This window comes from Abramis brama (assembly GCF_963993115.1).
Source record: "Abramis brama genome assembly, chromosome: 23".
Classification (NCBI taxonomy): Eukaryota; Metazoa; Chordata; class Actinopteri; order Cypriniformes; family Leuciscidae; genus Abramis; species Abramis brama.
The window spans coordinates 25,012,577-25,032,663 of NC_139985.1; the positions used below are offsets into that span (position 1 = coordinate 25,012,577).

Here is a 20,087-nt window from a genome sequence, read left to right on the forward strand (position 1 = left end):
TATTCCATTCAAAACTTAGCTTAACTAACCCTAACTTTTAAAGATGTAACTGTTAAATGAAAGGATTCTTCGTATTTTACAGAGTCATTGAAAAAATAGTAATTTATTTCGCAATTATACTTGAAGCATTTTCACATTATTTGTATAAACATTTTCACAAATACATTCATCCATCTACAATTGAATATGACATTGTTTTTTAACTATTCAGTAGAAGTTAACGGAATTTCAAAATACAGACTTATCAGTGAGTCTGTATAAATTGCACACTGTTAAACATAATTATCAATTATTAAATAATACATTACAAATAGTACCAGATATGTGTGTGTAATGCTTTAGGCACATGCTCCTTGATCACTGGAGCTCATCTGTAGAAGACCTATTAGAGACGAGGCCGTTCCCATCAGTCCCACCAACCATGGAGGAAACCGTCCAGCCCACAGAAATCCAGGCGACATCCAATGAACGGCATTGCTGAGATCTGCCAAACTGCTCAGGATACTGAACACTTCCCCTCTGATCTGCCTCCGGAGCGCAGCTTTCTGAGAAAGTGCTTCCTCCCTGGTAATCAGACACAATGAGCCATTCTGTGTTTATGCAATAGGCAGTGAATATGGGAACATTAACATGCAGAGCTAAACTTTAACACCAACCTGCTGTCAGCTGAACCTGACCATTGACACTTCTGCACTTTTCTCTTCAGAATCTGGATGGATCTAATGGATCTAAAAACAAAGATGTTTGCTATTTACCAAAGACAAACGCATATTAATGTAAAGTCTGTAACCACTAGTGAAAATGTGTGGTTTGCATTTAAAGAAAAATAATACAACACTTCCTCACTAAATGTTTTTGAAACAAGTCTCTGTTACACCTTATTTTAAGGTGTCCTTGTTACAGAGTAATATTAAAATTTAAGTACAGAGTAATATTAATTTACAACATGTAATTACTATAGAGTAGGTTTTAGTTTAGGGTTAGTTGCTTGTAATTATCCATAATTTACTGTTATTACTCTGATTTTCATATCAGTTTACTCTTATTACTGATATGCACATTTAACATGTAACAAGGAGACTGTAAAATAAAGTGATACCGAAGTCTCTTCTGCCCTCTAAGAATGCATTAATTGATCAAACCTAAAACAATATATATTGTTTATATATATATATATATATATATATATATATATATATATATATATATATATATATATATATATATATATATATATATATATAATTATTATTATTATTTTTAATTTTTATTTTTTATTGTAAATAATTTTATTTCAAGTAACGAAAATGTTTTTTATTGGTTTTAGTTTCAGTTAACCATCACCATCAGTTAACCAATTAACTTATTAACAAACTACTGTTCGCCTACTATATAGGAGGCAAAGGATACAGTTAGTAATTCTATAAAAAAAAATAAAAAAAAATTTATTTGTGGATTTTGTCATAACTTAGGCTATATAAAAAATTTCAACCTAAAACTTTATTTCCAAGTTTAAATTAAGTTTTAGGATCTGAATTGTCATTTGTATCCTTACTTTTTACAAATTTTGTTGTACTGATACTGTAACTGATTCTAATTAACGAGTGTGAATTGCGATACTGAATAATGAACAGAATTGTTGCCTAATGTGTCAGACCGCCTTCCATTTTGTACGTTTGAGGGATTAATGTGTTTTACTATTTAATGAATTGTATGTTGTAAGTTAATGAAATGAACTGTATGTTTTATTGAGTATTTTTGCACATTTGACAATCTTTGGTGATTTTTTAAATGAAACATTTAAAATTAAATAAGAAAAATGTTGCAGGTTTTTTTAATTAACCATACCTAACATTTATTTTTCTTGCAGGATTAACAATTCTATGCTTTTGAAACCTGAAATGTCCCCAAACACTCAGTCAGTCAGTGTGTGTGTGTGTGTGTGTGAATCATCTCCAAATATAACAAAAGGGGAAACAAAACTAGACAGATGTCTAAATATATCAGGACTTTGAGTAACAAAGCTTCTAAAACAAATTTTTTTTTTCACGGGTCCCTGCACCCTGAGTCCGTAGAGCGCAGTAATTTCATCCTTTCGGATCTTCTCAGGTTTAAATGAAAAAATGTGTTCTCAGACTTCTGGACCCTACACACTTTACCTGAGTATGTTGAGGATAAGTGACATGCCCCAGAGGCCCGTGCTCAGCACCCACCACTTGTCCGATTTGGTTTTGATGAGCTCTGCATCTGCGGCCCAGGCGATATGCTCGCAGGGGTAATACAACTGATCAGCTATATTATTCAGAATTGACATCCAGCGCACCAAAGCGTCCTCCTCCTGGGAAAAAAAGGCCATTAAGTCAGAATTTCCTTCAAAACGCCAATGTTTCAATTAAACAGAGCCATCCTGTGTCCTCACCGAGGCTCCTAACCCATAGCTTGTGGAGTACGCCAGCATGGACAGGTCATCAAAGAGCCTCAGTGTGGTTCTGCAGTGACTCAACTGAGCGGAGAACAGCAGGAGACTCTTCCCCAGTGAAGACTGGGAGTTCTTTCCAGCTAGAACTCCACCTACCAGCTGAGAGCTATAGCAGAGGGTCCGTATCTAGACCCAGAGGAAATAAATTATAATAAAATTGCAATGCAAATCCTGCACTGATACCATCACATATGATGTCACCAATCAGCATGTATGAATAACTGGGAATGAGTAATGTGCATGGTTACTTAATTCCTTGTATATAGTGCATTTCTAACAAGATTTACAAAGAGTAAGTATGCACTGTAAATTCGTCCAACACAAGATTCTTTTTTTATATATATATATATATATATATATATATATATATATATATATATATATATATATATATATATATATATATATATATATATATATATATATACACTGTACATACAGTGGGGAGAACAAGTATTTGATACACTGCCGATTTTGCAGGTTTTCCCACTTACAAAGCATGTAGAAGTCTGTAATTTTTATCATAGGTACACTTCAACTGTGAGTGACGGAATCTAAAACAAAAATCCAGAAAATCACATTGTATGATTTTTAAGTAATTAATTTGCATAAGTCATAACATAAGTATTTGATACATCAGAAAAGCAGAACTTAATATTTGGTACAGAAACCTTTGTTTGCAATTACAGAGATCATACGTTTCCTGTAGTTCTTGACCAGGTTTGCACACACTGCAGGAGGGATTTTGGCCCACTCCTCCATACAGACCTTCTCCAGATCCTTCAGGTTTCAGGGCTGTCGCTGGGCAATACGGACTTTCAGCTCCCTCTAAAGATTTTCTATTGGGTTCAGGTCTGGAGACTGGCTAGGCCACTCCAGGACCTTGAGATGCTTCTTACGGAGCCACTCCTTAGTTGCCCTGGCTGTGCGTTTCGGGTCGTTGTCATGCTGGAAGACCCAGCCACGACTCATCTTCAATGCTCTTACTGAGGGAAGGAGGTTGTTGGCCAAGATCTCGCGATACATGGCCCCATCCATCCTCCCCTCAATACGGTGCAGTCGTCCTGTCCCCTTTGCAGAAAAGCATCCCCAAAGAATGATGTTTCCACCTCCATGCTTTACGGTTGGGATGGTGTTCTTGGGGTTGTACTCATCTTTCTTCCTCCAAACACGGCGAGTGGAGTTTAGACCAAAAAGCTCTATTTTTGTCTCATCAGACCACATGACCTTCTCCCATTCCTCCTCTGGATTATCCAGATGGTCATTGGGAAACTTCAGACGGGCCTGGACATGCGCTGGCTTGAGCAGGGGGACCTTGCGTGCGCTGCAGGATTTTAATTCATGACGGCGTAGTGTGTTACTAATGGTTTTCTTTGAGATTGTGGTCCCAGCTCTCTTCAGGTCATTGACCAGGTCCTGCCGTGTAGTTCTGGGCTGATCCCTCACCTTCCTCATGATCATTGATGCCCCTGGAGGTGAGATCTTGCATGGTGCCCCAGACCGAGGGAGATTGACCGTCATCTTGAACTTCTTCCATTTTCTAATAATTGCGCCAACAGTTGTTTCCTTCTCACCAAGCTGCTTGCCTATTGTCCTGTAGCCCATCCCAGCCTTGTGCAGGTCTACAATTTTATCCCTGATGTCCTTACACAGCTCTCTGGTCTTGGCTATTGTCGAGAGGTTGGAGTCTGTTTGATTGAGTGTGTGGACAGGTGTCTTTTATACAGGTAACGAGTTCAAACAGGTGCAGTTAATACAGGTAATGAGTGGAGAACAGAAGGGCTTCTTAAAAACTAACATGTCTGCGAGAGCCGTAATTCTTACTGGTTGGTAGGTGATCAAATACTTATGTCATGCAATAAAATGCAAATTAATTATTTAAAAATCATACAATGTGATTTTTTGTTTTTTTGTTTTAGATTCCGTCACTCACAGTTGAAGTGTACCTATGATAAAAATTACAGACCTCTACATGCTTTGTAAGTAGGAAAACCTGCAAAATCGGCAGTGTATCAAATACTTGTTCTCCCCACTGTATATATATATATATATATATATACTGTGGTCCCCCAGTATATATATCTATATATATGTTGAAATGGCTCATATTAAAAAATCTCTAAAATTTAGAGAAAAATAAATGGGATTAATATCGTATTTTACAGTTTAATTTAGCATTTTATTTTGTATTATTTTTATTAAGTTAATTTGTTTTTAATTCAGTGCCAAATGTTATTTGATTACATAATAAAAGGGGTGAAGTTTATAGACAATGTTATAATACTTTTTGTCTATTATATATAATATGGGGTTCTTATGAAGCGTGTAAATACAAACTTACCACTTTATCTCTTCCTCTGTATGACTCTAACACATTAATGAAGGACTCGACTGAACTCTGCATGATTCGTCTGTTTAATTCTCAACTGCAGACACGTAATCATGCGGAGACACTGTAAATTTCTCAGACGAAAGATATGATGTGGTACATCCATTAATAACTTTTCAGAATGTAAGAAATATAAAGCACATTTAAGGCGGGGTTGCTTTTTAAACGAATTTAAAATTCATCCTTTTGGCCGCAGTCTGGCATTAGGTTAGTGGACTTCGTACAGGAAATTATTTATGTTCAGTGTTCACGTCAGACCAAAGCAATCAAGAGCCGATTTGACTTGTGTCGGAAAATTACAGTAGCACCTCACTGCAGTACACGAGATCCAGGGGGCGGAGTTGGATCCAGACATAAGGAGTGGAGATGGGTAGGTTTAGGGATCAGGGGGTGGAGATGGGTAGGTTTAGGTATATTTAAGGTGGGAGGAGTTGGATCTGGATCCAACTCCTCCCCCTGGATTACGTCATGGGCCTTTTTTTAATAGAGTGGAAAACGTACAAAATATGTACCTATTGTACTGTGTATTGCTCTTAATAAAGTTCGTATAAAAAAAAAAAAACGTACAAAATATTTATATAATAGAATATGTGAAATAAAAATTAAAAACAATAACAAAAGTCAACATTAGTACAGTTATTGCCTATATGTATATAAATAAATAAATGTTTGGGCCTTTACATACATTTGGAAAATCCTTAGAATTATAACTGTTTTTATGAGTTTCTTGTTTTGTGTTTTCATATTTGAAAGGGTTTCAAAGTACACTGTGAGATCAGAATTAGAAAATGTAATATATTTTTAGGTAAAAATAGTTTTTTATTTAAAAAAATGTTTTGTCTTGTGCATGTAAAACTTTGTCAAAACAATTAAAATATTAACAATATAATTTTGTTCTTCAGAAAAATATGGGTTTTGTAAAAAATAAAAATAAAAATCGAATTAAAAAATGTGCTGTGTTGGTGAAGAAAACACTTGGCATTGCATTGCAAGAAGAAGAAGAAGAAAGAGCATCATTATTGTAATAGTTACACAGTACAGTTACACGTTTACAAGTGAATAATGAACCACCAATAAATAAGTAAATAAATATATCAAATGAAATATAAAAACTTTATTTCTTTTTTTTTTTTTAACAGTGCTGGAATGTCAATACCACAAAAGAGAAAGATCTAACAGCAGGTATCAAATCTAACAAATATGAAATCATCCCTATGATAATTACAAGTAAAAATCTTTACAAAATATTTTTTTTCAATAATAATACTTCTTATAATTATAATGTTCGATAATAATTATTTCTACAATATACAAAACTTTGAGCTTTAGTTTCCTGAAGCAAATAGGTTCAAACCATTCCATTCGTTTGTTACAGGGAACAGATGAGGTTCAGTCTCTACTTTCTCAGGTAAACACACTTTTATATGGATGATCCCCATCATCTTCAAACAGGTCAGCTGTCATCATTGTCATATATATCTGCCAATAAACAAACAAATACACAATTAATAAATCAAATCATGTTAATTTTTTAATAATTATTTGCTATTATAATTACATATAAAATTAATAAAACATATATTTTTTTTATACTGCAACAGCTTGCATTAAAAAGTAAAACATTTAATTTAGGAGAAAAAAAATGATGTACCCGAAGCATTGTCAATGTCATCATAAACATCATTCTCCCTGAAAATGATAACAGAGGATAACATTAAAAAAAGGAAGAAAAAAATTGGTTTCACAGACAAGGCTTAGATTAAGCCAGGATTAGTTTAATTAGGACATTGAAGCAGCTTTTATAAATGTGCCTTAGAGAAGAAACATTGCTGCTGTGCATCTTGAAACAAAACAACGGCACTGACATATTTTAAGATATGCCAGTGCAAGTTGCTTTCAGTTAAAACAGCTCAAACAGCTTATGCCTTGTGTATGAAACCGGGGGATTGTGTATTACTGTATATAAATAAATGAATACATACTCATGCAGGAGGTAATTCAAGGGCACATATCCATCTGTGCAAAGAGAAAGAGCATACAATAATTTAATCACGATAAATGATTGTATTCAAAATAAAAGCTGATCTTTAAATCACTGTGCTCTTGGTTTTAATAGAACTGAAGAAAGAAGGCAAAGCTTCAATAGCATATATTTCCCAGCAGGCGGTGTCCGACTCACATTTCCCCTCGCTATTACGACACAGAACTCGCTTCTTGCTGGTCTCCTGTATAACCTCAAGAATCTCTCCACGGATCACCGGAAGCTCTTTGTTCCCGACCTTCTTCAAACTGGCATTAGGGTCCACCATCATGCTGTACAGAACTCGGATGGGCCCTTCAAACTGTTAAATAGTTTGATATCTTTTATATTTTACAATTTAAGACACCTTACAGCTTCTCATGGCAATGATCAACAAGAATTGAAGTTAAACCGTTACAAAAGTAAGACAGATTTACCTTGAATTTCTTTCTCAACTCTTTCTCCTGCAGCTTGGCCTTTTTCGGATCATGGCTAAACAAAAACATATGGTGTTAATATTAACTCTCATATGCATGATGATCACTAGTGCACAGAACATTTAAAAAAAAAAAAAAAACACCTAACCATTCAGGGTGTGAAGTCAAAAGAAGAGTTTTTTACAGAGTGTTGGAAACAAATATGAGATGGGAGGAAAAATAACTTTCTTAATTAAGTTTCTCGTGGGAACGCAAAAACATGTGCGGGAGAACGGAAAAGCATTGCCAAATAAGTTTTCCTCCCTTCTAATTTTTCTTCTTCACCATGTCCCTTTAGGGGCTCCGTAGGTTATAACTTTTTTAAGGAAGTAAAATAAAAGGGTATCCGAAAAGTAAGACTGATTAGCCCTAACTAATTGCTTAACTTGGCAGCTATGTTTAAGCCACTGGCCTCAGGTTAGGGAAGCTAAAACAAAAGCTCTCTTTATCCTCTGTGGTAGTTTACACTTTAGTTATCCATTAATTCAAATAGGATTTAGAAAGTTTTGTTTAAAGCACATCAAGCTGAAGAGAGACACTTCAGCAGCTTTCATACATACAATATGACACAAAAATAGCAATAAGGAAAAAAAATTGGTGTGATTGCTTGCTTTGTAATGGAACACAACACAGACATACATGCCTTAAGGGGCGTTCACATCACTGAAATTTGGGCAAATTTTGCAGGCAAAAGCAGGTCCATTGTCTGTTGTCTACAGTGTAGCTGTAGCGATGTACAGGCCTGAGGCACACATCACACAGAACTCACTTTCAAACCAAGCAGCTTTCTGATGGTCAACGCAGCAAATCTACGTGACCAACTTGAACTCGCTGTGAAATCTGCATGGGGAAATCTTTCACCCTCCAAATTGCATGGATTCCTATTGAATTCTTATTGAAATGACAATGATTTTGCCGGCGAAAATTCCCCAAACAACTTGTGGCCGCACCTTTAGTAAATGAAAATGAGTCTGTGATGTTCTACGTCTAAGTCAAGTCAAATATTGGCAACCTAGGTTTTTTAAATTATTATTATTTTCAGTCGCATTTTGTAGTTCCATCATCCGAGTAATCGACATTAAGGCACACAACAGTAGAACGCACTAAACAGACGGAAAAAAGGGGGTTCTATATAGAACCCTGGGGTTCTTAACTCGATTAAAAAAATTCCTTTATGCAAAAAAGGTTCTATATAAGGAGAAATGTCTTAAATGATTGCATAATGTTTAATGGGTTATTGCTTTTTTTTTCTGGTCATGAAGTATGTTTACGAGCTGTTTGATTCACAAACTTTATTCAAAATAATCATTTAAATTAAATCCATAAAATGATCCCATGATAGAAACCCATAAATGAAGCACCTGACAGAACCCTTAAAGCCCCACTGAAGTGCCTTGAAACGCGCAGCATTATTTAGTGTTGACTTAATTTCCACTGAAACAGGATACAGGTAATAACATATCAAACAGCTCCCCCCCTTTTTTAAAATAGCCAATAGTGTTTGGTTTATATCAAAGCTCGGCCAGAGCCATTGAGCTCGGTAAAGCCCCAGTTTCCTCCAAATCTCAAACCGTTTCTCCTCCTAATCTACTCGACTTGCGCATCTTTCACACTCCGCTCTGTGTATTGTGCCTCTGGACCGGAGCAGACTGTGTGTGTGCAGCAGGGGTTCGCAAGTGAAACCAAACTTCATTCACCCCAATGGAAAGTATATTCACACTGGCTGAATTTTCCCTATCCCCTTTATAGTGCACTATGTGCCATTCACCATGTAGAAAACAGTAAATGTGTGAATAAGTGACAGATTTTAGCCACAGCTTCAGCGTCTATTTTTAATGTAGGGGGTGGGACACAAATTTGGCTATAGTTTTGGAGCACACTAGCTTTTAGATAACATTAAGTCTAACATATTCAAACTAAAAGACAAAAATTTCATGAGGACTTTAAGGTTCCATATAGAAACGTTTCTTCTAAGAGTGCAATCTGTTCTCTCACAGCCTCATTTTCATTTGTGTAAAATCAAGTATTGGTGACTACGGTCCATTTGTTAAAACAAAAGAAAGAAAGACAATAGACACCTGATCTCTGGGGGAGGAGGAGGAAAGTCATGGTCCACATCATCATAAACATCTGAGAATAGCAGAACCCAAACATATCAATCCATGCAGAACAATCTCTGAACAAAGACTTATCAAACCAATGCATAAAACCCATCTAAAAGATCAGTTGGTGTACGTTAACTCACCATCACTGTGAAAACTGCTGCAAAGACAAGAAGAAAACACAATATGAGCTCAAACTTTTGAGTCATATAAGAAACATCCTCTGTCTTCCCTCAACATGAGGCTTGGGGTCTCACCTGTCTAGTTGGTCGCCGGAGCCGATATCATCATAAAATTCTGGGTCGATGGCCCGGCCTACAGAAGGCTGGAAGGACGGGGTGGCTTGACCACGGATTTTACGCTTCACTTCCTCATAATCCACATCCACACAGGAGTTACTGATGTAGCCAACTGCAATGGTTAACACATATTCATAACTTTATGAATATTTTACTGTTTTTTTTTTCTTTGGTTATTAAGAAAATGTCCAGCCAAGTTGATAGCTAGATAGACTTTAAAAAAAGATGCTGGGTTCAAATGTAGTTAAATATAAGTAAAAGTTTTGACGAAATGAAAGTAGAAACGGATCCTTTTTTTCATATGTCCGAGTGAATGGGAATATCGAAAAAGAAAAAATGTAGGGCGGGGACTTGGTTTAATACAACGATTGGACTTTCATTGAATGGAGGAAGATCTGAATCTGATTGTAAGAAAGAGGCTGGATTTAGGCACACTAAATGATTGAAGAAATTAATGATTACTAAATGATTACATGATCTGTAAACTTGTCCCTCAAATCTGATTGATTGGAATGTTGATCCAGGAACATGTTGTACTTGGTGAAATCACGTTCACCGAATACATCACCAGAGAGAAGTCTGTTGTTTTACCGGAACAATGAGTTATGTAATGTCAAGTAATATTTTTTTAAACTCTTCTTTCCACTCATTTGTAAAAAAAAAAAAAAAATGAAAAAAAAAATATGTTTATAGTAATGCACTTGTGATGGAAGTCTATGGGGAAAAGACATTGAAATAAACACCATTTCATAAGTACAGACTTAAACATTATACAACTGCACATGACACTAGTGCGAAATAATTTCACAGTATGGGCCAAGATACCAGAAAGGGTCTTTTAACATCATGACAAACTACATACACAGAAATTATGTACAAATAACCAAAGTTCTTCCACCTAGAACTGCAGTTCCACAGCCAAAAGGATAATTATACAACATTTACAGTTCAAATATCCCATGGTCTGTCTGAATACTAATCAGCCAATCAGAATCCATCCTGGCGAAATGAGCTTGAGCATTTAAAGTATCAGACAGCACCGCTGGTGTGGACTCTAATATAGTTATCCTTCTTGGTGTGAACGGCCATAATTCATTCAAATAAATGTTATAATTCATAAATAATAAATGTAACCTTACTGCACTACTTTATCTCTCTGTCTGATTTAAGAATTCCACAGTAAGTGCTTTGCTGTAAACATGATTTTCACATGATCGTGTCACAGTTAGGACTTCAGCTTATGCAAACTTAAGTTTATTTGACTTACAGCTGCCCCTCAGGTTTCGTGCCAGCCATTTCCCTTCAGGGTTGTTGTTCACACGGATGATCTCCACGTTCTCCCCCTGTCGCACCATCAGGTCATTCTTTCCTCCCTGCCAGTCCTCTCGCACACGAGCCATGTGGATCACCTCAATAGGTCCATTCAGCTGTGTGATCAAACACGAGTGTGAACATGCTACTGTCTGCAGGAAGCATGCGAAAACACACATAAACACATTCATGACATCCTGCCTCTTTTTAGCTTCAACACAGAAAAAATTGTTACCTTAAATTTTTTTCTATACTCGTTTTCCCGCTTCTGTGTTTCCTTCAGATCTTTCTTGTCCAGCTCTTTCTTGTCCAGCTCTACCTTTTTATTCTCTTTTGAGACTCTCCTCTCAGCAGGAACAGGTCTGCAACATATAGAAATATGGTTCAAATTAAAGGAACAGTTCAAACCAAATTCACTTACTGTCTTCAGTGGAACACAAAAGGAGAAATTCTGAAGAATGTTCATGCTACTCTGTTTGCTTTCATTTTGTTGGAAAGAGTAATTTCATGAGGGTGAGTGAATTGAGTTAAGAGTAAAGAATAATGTTAATTTTAGGTGAACATTTCTTTTAAAGGTTATAATTTAAGTGCAGTCTGAGGCTGTAAGAACATATGGATGTAATATAGCAAGATATTTATTTATAGATTATAGATTTCTTGTACTAAAAGTTTTGCAAGACCATCTTATACCCTTACAATTAAATAGGCTACAGTATTTTTGCTACTGTACTTTTTAGACTTACATACAGGGATGCACCAATATTCAAATTGAGGCCGATACCAATAAGCCAGTAGTTATTTTCATCTTAAGGTCAATAAGATCAACAAATAAACCATTTCAAGTGGTTTGAAATACACTACAGTTAAAAAAAAGGCAACTCCCATGTTTACCAAGGCTGCATTTATGTGATTAAAAATGCAGTAAAATAGTAATATTGTGAAATTTTATTACAATTTAAAATAACTGTTTCTATTTTAATATATTTTAAATTCTAATTTATTCCTGTGATCAAAGGTGAATTTTCAGAATCATTACAGTGTCACATGATCCTTCAGAAATCATTCAAATATGCTGATTTCTTGTAATAAAACATTTCTTGTTATTATCAATTTTGAAAAAAAGAAAGAAATTCTACTTATTTATTTATTTATTGGTGGAAATTGATCAAAAAAATTCATTTGGAATAGTTTATTGTCACTTTGGATTATTTAATGCATCATTGCTGAATAAAAGTATTCATTTATTTACTGACCCCCAAACTTAAACTTAAATTAATAATAATGTTATAAATAGAACACTAGCAAATACATTACAAATAATACAACACATAAATTTAGCACCACATTATAATGTACAGTACGAAAATGGGTATTAATTTAGACTTGTTAACATTTTTAATAAATTATAAAGAGTTTAAAACACTTAGGTGACAGCAAATGTTGTTTAAATAGGGGAAACTAGCATGCAATTAAATATTAAATATCCAATATCGACCGTTATCAATAAAACTTTTCTAATATTGATCAATATCAGATAAGGTATCAATATATCATGAATTCAAGCGGTGCAATTTTACATTTACATTGAATCATTTAGCAGACGCTTTTATCCAAAGTGACTTACAAATGATGAGAGCAATAGAAGCAATCAAACCAACAATAGGTCAACAATATGCAAGTGCTGTGACCAGTCCCAGTTAGTCCACCACAGTACACGTAGGATTTAAAAATAAATAAAAATAAAATAAATAGACGTACAGAATAGAATAGTAAGTGTTACTTGGTAATGGACCAAGTGTTGACGAAAAAGCCATTTCTTGGAAATGGCTCAGCAGCTCGGGTTGAGTACAGTTAAGGTAAAGTGATTTTGTGTCTCTTCGGGATGGCACCACAAGGCGCCGTTCACTTGCAGAACGCAAGTTTCTAGAGGGCACTTACGTCTTAAGTAAAGAGTTTAAGTATAGGGGTGCATTTTAATGTGTTCATGTTTGTGGCAGCATAATTATGAACATTTGTGAACAAGCCTGTTTTGCAGTTCAGTTTCAGTAATGGTCTGGGTGGAGTGGGGAGGAATCTTTGTATCGTAAATGTTCTGTAAATGCATGCTTGTAAATGTATGACTTACATGTCTGGGTCTTCATAGATATCTTGATCACTGTCCTACAATACAAAAAATAGCATATTAGAGCACATGCTAGACTGCACTACAGCACTCTGTAACCACACCACATGGAGACCCTTAAACATACATCCTCACTTTCACTCGTTCTGACACACATACACGCAAAAATAACCCACCTCATGCTGAGAAGGGTAACTGTCAGTCCATGAGTCTGCAACATGAGAAGTATGTAGAGATTGGTGAATGTATTTTTTTATAGAAATAATTCTGTAATTATCTGCTTCACATAGTAAAGAAAAAAATACACACACACAACACATTTGAGACACATGCAAGATAATATTTTGAATGGTCACCAGGGCACTGCTTTGTGGTTTTTTAGCCCATTGCTATGTGGTTTCTTACTGGCATGAGTTTAAAGAGCCCACCCTCGAGTCTCTATGATAATCTGATCTCCAGATATGGCTTGGGACGCTCAATGTAAATCTGTGAGATTCTTTCTTCTGCTTTATCGCCCAACAAGCAAAATTCAAAAGAATATATTCATGTTTACCTCTTGGCTTGGGGGGCGGGGGAGGAGGTGGTGGGAGTGCGCTGATGTCATCATACGTTTCCTGCTCCGGGGGCACATCTCTGATCCAGACAACACATGCAAATGAGAGTTAAATCAGATACTTACCCAATCAGACTCATTGACCATGAACATACTTCACTCACTAATGACAATACAGTGGGATAAAAACAACCGATAAACATAATGCAACACAATACATGCTTTTCTGAGCTGGTTTCATAAGAATCAACACAAAGAGTCAGGAAATGCCACAGAGCGTGCTTTACACCCACATACTTCCAGGATGAAAGTTTGCACTGTAAGATGCATGCATAAAGCGACACAATAGAAATTAAGGTGTTGTGTTGTGCAATTCAGAATTATTGTCTCTTTATACTTCAGAGAAACAATACTGATATGGAAAACGTTACACCTTTGTTACAGTTTGCTTTCCCTTCTCTTCCACGCTGGCAATCTAGACAACTACGTATTGAACAACCAGATATTACTCACAATTCTGGCTGGCTCCACTGGCTGGGTTTATTTGGGGGTCTTGCTGGTCCTGATCAAACACAAACATATCAAGTAAAACAGCTTTTCTGTTAAAACTTATTCAACACAAAGTCTTGCTTAACATGTCATGGAAAAAGTCTATGAACAATAGCTAACATTATAAATTCCTCTACTAGATCATAAGTAAAATGACCAATAAATGCAAATATTTATTGATGAGTGATGCGTTTTTATTACTGATTTGTATGTGTATGCAATAAAAGTTTGAGAAGGCATTTGTTTTCCATTCAAAATATCTCCTACCTTTCAAACATTGTGATTCTATTGGTCTTTTGGGAAGAACAACAGGGGCTTTTTTCCGAAAGTGATCCAGATTTACAGACGGAGGCCGTTTTGGTTTCGACGGTCGTGCCCCGACATTGGGAAGCGGCTTCCTTAGCGGTACTACCTCCGATATGCTCCTTTGGCCCGGCAGTGGCGGTTTGAAAGTAGAAGGCTCTTTCACGACGCTTTGCTGTTTTAGTATCTTGCTCTGAAGAAGTTCTCCTGTCATTTTGACTCTGCTCGGCACATTGACCTCCGTAGGGGCCGTTTTAGGACTCTCCTGGGCTCCTAAACGATGAGCGGGAGGAGGTCTTGGAAACACTCCTTGAGGGCCTGAGTGAAACATCTTTGGTTCACTTGAAGAGTTCAGAGGAACGATTGCTCTTGGAGGCACAACTGAAGTCTTGTTTCGGAGCACTCCATTGGTTAAAGACTCTGGCAGCGCACCAACCGTGTGAGGTTTGATGGCGGATACACCTCCGGAACCTGCCATTTCTAATTGCAATCTGGCCCGGATGGCCTTGACACCTAAATTTTCCTCCTATCAAGAAAATAAAATGAATTCTCATTTGAGAATCTCACAATTCTCACTTTATATGGTGATAAATGTAATAGATCTAATGAGACATTTCATGCAATTGTACAGTAAAATACTGTTAAATGTAGTCAAGTCATCCTAATTTACAATGAAAAAACATAAATTGACATTTTCCTGAATATTCTGAGTCTTCACATTTGATGATTTTTCATTAAAATAGTTTTTAAATGTACATTTGGGTTTTCTTGTCACATGTTGTTAAATGAATGTTTACTGCATTATTTTAGTGTCATAATAGCCTATGTTACCTTGATGGTGTTTTGCATTTGCAAAATTTGCATTTGTGTGCGTGACTGTGCAAGTTCTATACATTAACTTCTGTACCTTAACTTGTAGAGTAGCTTCATGTGATGAACTTTGATTCATTGTGTGACTTTCTCTTGTGTTTTTAAGGTGGTTATCAGTGTATTATAAATGTAAAAGTGTTACTTTATGAAAAAAGTAAAAAGTGCACTTATGAAAATCAAAAGAAATATATCCTGTTCAATATGTTATTAAATAAGTAGCAGACCAACCCTATGAATAAAATGACCATTCTGAGTTAATAATTTGCAGTAAGATGTTGTGATGTTAGACTGAAATGTTGTGTTTCTGCCGAGAGGAACTAGGACAACCAGTACATGACACGGTTGTAGCACTGACGGCTTCTGTCATATAAACATCCATATAAACAGCATCTGACCTTGTGGGTGCTTTACCACACAATATTAACAAGCGTGAGATGAAAAAAAAAACCAGTTTGCCTGCAGGCAACAGAGCAGGTGTGAGTTTTCAAAAAAAAAATTCACTATCTGAGCTATAGTGCTGAATTCTTGTGTCTCACTTCAAACAGTTAAAGGTATGTTATAGGTTTAAAATACATTAAGCTTTTTGGAGTAGAGAAAATGATTTTAACTAGAAATAATTCACTGTAATAAGTAATCAACTGAGGCATGAGTTTATTTTCAAAATCACTGTTAATTCACTGACTATTAGAAGTCTATGGGGCAAGGCATTGTACTTCTTGGTCTTGTTTATCTTCAAAATCTCAAACTCTCAGAATATCAAAAATGGCATTCATTCACATATTCCTTTTACTTTTCAGTCTCCCCCATCCAACCGTCCGGCTCTGTTCTAGTACTGTATGTAATGCCCACTTTACAAGACCCAATCAATTCCCGACAGATAAACTCAAACCTCATGCTTGATCACATTTAACGTTGCTCAGCGACATCCATTAAAGGTAAACCATTTCATAATAAAGATTTTGCATCAGTTTTTTTATGCAAATTTTACGAATGCTACTTGGTTTGAAATTGACTTCCGTGTGAGCCGTACTTCACCCATACTTCACTACATTATTGATAGTGGACAACTGGAAATTTTGCTGCAATTTCACTTATGTGATCAAACCTTGATTTGAATATTTGAAAGTCCCGTTTCACTCAGATTACTGAAGAAAATAAATGTTCCAAACAGCATTTCAGGTTTACCTTTGTTAACACCATGTTTAACCAAAAATAAGAAGACTTCCATTGTAAGCGCATTAATACAATAACGTCCTTTTATTTGCATCTTTGTTTGTCCTAATAAACTGAGGGACGAGTCGAAATAATTTTCTGTGGTAATCAACAGTAGGCCACAGATGCTATCGATAGTTTAACTTGTAATGAACCCGAAACCTTCAGCTCAGTGGACTTAATTTCAATAGAATGCATTGTTTGTTGAGAAATAGGCACTGATCAAAACCAATAGGGGAAGGTAGAAGTTTTAGCAGAAGTAAGCCATCTCTATGGTGTTAGCAGAATGGACTACAATAGACTTCAGACCACACACTTTCATCATAGCATCTTCTACCCTCATTAAGACTGGGCAGTGCATGTTTCTGATTTGTCCTTATTACATTCTTTAAATGGCGAGTGCATACATTTGATGCATCTGCTAACCTGCATCATATTTCATGCAACTTCACGACATCAAACATTGTGGGGAAGATAATGAACTGTCATGAAGTGAACAGCAGATTCAGAACAATAGTGAGGCACAGGAAGTGTCTTCAACCACACACCTTTGCACAGCACATCACTCAACAGCGGTTGCTATAGACTACGGCAGCCAATAGTGAGCCTTCAGCTGCATGCCTTGCTAAAAACACAACTCGTGTCAATGACAAAAGAAAAACGAAAGCTTTGTCAAATCTGTTCTAGCCACATTCCATTATAATTCACTCACCCTTTAAGATCACACTATTATATTGTAGGGGAAAGGAAACACTAGTCTTTTTTTTCCCCCATTTTGTAATAAGACTGACCACTAAACAGAATATCTCTAGTTTATGGTGATTGCCCAGCGTTTGATTAACTACATCAATAATCACATTTAAGTAATCACTTATTTCATTCTAAAGTACAATAATTCAATATATATATATATATGCATGTGCATGTGTGTGTGTCTCTTCATGAACCTGAATTGAGGCCCCATAAGGAAACGAGCTTATAAATCATACAGAATTAGTTTTTTTTTTTTTTTTATGTAAAAATTGAGCATGTTTTCTGTGATGAGTAGGTTTAGGGGTAGAGTTAGTGTAAGAGGAGAGAATATACAGTTAAAGCTAGTGAACCAGACATGTGTGTGTGTGTGTGTATGTGTGTTTACCTGTTATATTATCTATTACAAATACAATAGGCCTAAATTATAATCATATAAAAGTGATTAAGTGCAGAGTGTGAAATTTAAGGATATGGAAAAGTCCTCCAGGTACATTTAACAGCTTTTTACTGTCTCATTATCATTTTGAAAGGACGTTGAAAAGTTGTTAAAAGTAACCAGTGTGAAAAAAGAATGAACAACATGTAACAAGACAACGCTGAATTACATTACCCCAGGGTTCAAAATTATCTTAAGGTATAAAAAAACATGATTAGAGTCTCCTCACTGCTACAGATCTCTGAATAACTCAACCACACACGTTTAGGATTTAGGGGTCTCGGCTGCTGATGCTGATGATGAACAAAAACACACGAGTACAGATCACTGTGTGACACAGCCTTTGTACAATGGTCAGCTTTTAATTTTTTATTTAAATAGTAATAATTGCCTAAAAAAAATACAAATAATAACTTATAACATGAGCAGTGACTGTTTAGATTTTATCTTTGTCAATTTTATAATAGGCTATCAGTAACAGAATCAACTAAACATTTCATCAGTAATGATTATATGGAGCATAGAAAATGCTAATTTATGTTAGTTTCACTAGAAAGAAGATCAAGGTGTCCTTACCATGTGTTTTATCTCCAAAGTTTCATGTCATGTGAGTACGGCTGAACTGAGAGGCAGACTGCAGCAGTTTCCTGAAGCGCAGATGACAGATCAAACACACTTGTTACAGCAGGAAGTCAAATAGAAATGAATGAAGACAAATCCATTGGGCTACTGCATTTACATATACACCTATCTGCGGGCTATATGGGGCTGAAACGCATTTAAATAAAAAACATGTCTTTCCATTTCAAAATAAAAACATGATAAATATTGTCACCATTACAAAAAAAATAAGTATACCTTAAGTTCATTTTAAGTATGTTCAAATATATTTTAAGTATACTTTAAGTAGAAATGATACTAATATCAATGTAATATAAGTATACTTGTAAGTCTACTGTTTCAATACTACTTGGGACTAAATTGGCCCACTTTGTATAAAAGCATACTTTAAGTGTAACAGCAGTAAATTCTTGAGTACACAACTATGTTTTTCATTTGTACTGCAACTATACTGAACCTATAGGTATACTGATAGTTTACTAGTCAAATACTTGTTTTATAGTTTATGAAAGTACAGTAAATTCACATGTACTACCAGTGGACTATAATAGCCTACCCTACACACATATTCAGATGAATTAGGAATACATACATATATATATATATATATATATATATATATATATATATATATATATATATATATATATATATATATATATATAAATCAATATTTTCAAACAATATACGTTTATAAGACAGTATGTAAAACTATGTGAAAAGAATTTAATAGGCTATTCAATCAAAAGAGTAAACTACAAGCTTAATACTTAGTATACTTGATTCTCGATCAAAAGATTGAGTAACGTTACAAGTATTTCTGTTCAAGTATCCGTGCAATTTTAAGTATATTTTCGAGAAGTATAACTATATTTCTGAGAAGTACAGAAAAAGTAGAGTTATCTTTAGTTTAAAAGAAGTGTAAAAAATAGCACACTCGAATAAACTTCTTTTTCGTAAGGACGTACAGAGTCTCTAGTTTATTGATGGCCTATGGCCCTGGGCTATGATTTATTTTAATCTATACATTGTTAAATATAAATAAAGGAAAACAAATATTGCCTTTGTTGACAGTGAAGTTCTCTCCTATCGAAACTGATGTTGAGCCAAACAGAGCTTTATCTCCCTCTGTCGGTCAGATAGGTGAAATAACACAATAGTGGATTTTATCAACACAATCTTTTCATTCTTTTAAACCGAACAAAAATACTGATTAAAAAAAAGTAGATCAAGATTCGTTTTGGAATCGGATCGTGAGGTGCCTAAAGATTCCCACCCCTGAAGCCATTAAACATTCAACATAATTAGGAATTTTAGCCTGTATAAAGCAACTTGAATTTGTAACATTTTTTCTTTTTCTTTACATGAGAACTACATTTGAGAATTCTAACTCAAACCCCAGAATATGTAATTCTTTGTATGATATTTTAAACATAGTGTAGCTAATATGCCATTCATTACAAACAAAAGGCACAATGCTATTTTTGTGTTTGTGCATTTTTCTGCCTACAGTGGCGTTTACACGTCCAAATCCACATTAAAAACATGTGATAGACTTAGAAACAAACAGTTTTAGGATTCTGCTTTACAAA

At 35.3% G+C, this 20,087-nt stretch overlaps 2 protein-coding genes across 2 annotated transcripts; both read right to left on the reverse strand.

The window, feature by feature from the left end:
- Window positions 1-87: 87 nt before the first annotated feature.
- pex11g (peroxisomal biogenesis factor 11 gamma) lies at window positions 88-5,122 on the reverse strand. The gene is made up of 5 exons (XM_084100616.1): window positions 4,821-5,122; window positions 2,420-2,605; window positions 2,160-2,338; window positions 657-728; window positions 88-564 (listed from the first exon to the last, which is right to left on the reverse strand). Exons 1-5 carry the CDS (start codon window positions 4,881-4,883, stop codon window positions 339-341), a joined length of 726 nt encoding a protein of 241 aa, XP_083956742.1. The 5' UTR covers window positions 4,884-5,122; the 3' UTR covers window positions 88-338.
- An 840-nt stretch (window positions 5,123-5,962) lies between these two features.
- LOC311074207 (FYN-binding protein 1) lies at window positions 5,963-18,560 on the reverse strand. The gene is made up of 16 exons (XM_084100617.1): window positions 18,451-18,560; window positions 14,568-15,129; window positions 14,265-14,313; window positions 13,752-13,831; window positions 13,375-13,409; window positions 13,202-13,236; window positions 11,312-11,438; window positions 11,033-11,192; window positions 9,724-9,877; window positions 9,610-9,626; window positions 9,443-9,494; window positions 7,326-7,380; window positions 7,048-7,210; window positions 6,851-6,884; window positions 6,520-6,557; window positions 5,963-6,347 (listed from the first exon to the last, which is right to left on the reverse strand). The coding sequence occupies exons 1-16, from the start codon at window positions 18,451-18,453 to the stop codon at window positions 6,322-6,324; spliced, it is 1,590 nt and encodes a 529-aa protein (XP_083956743.1). The 5' UTR covers window positions 18,454-18,560; the 3' UTR covers window positions 5,963-6,321.
- Between the last annotated feature and the right edge of the window lie 1,527 nt (window positions 18,561-20,087).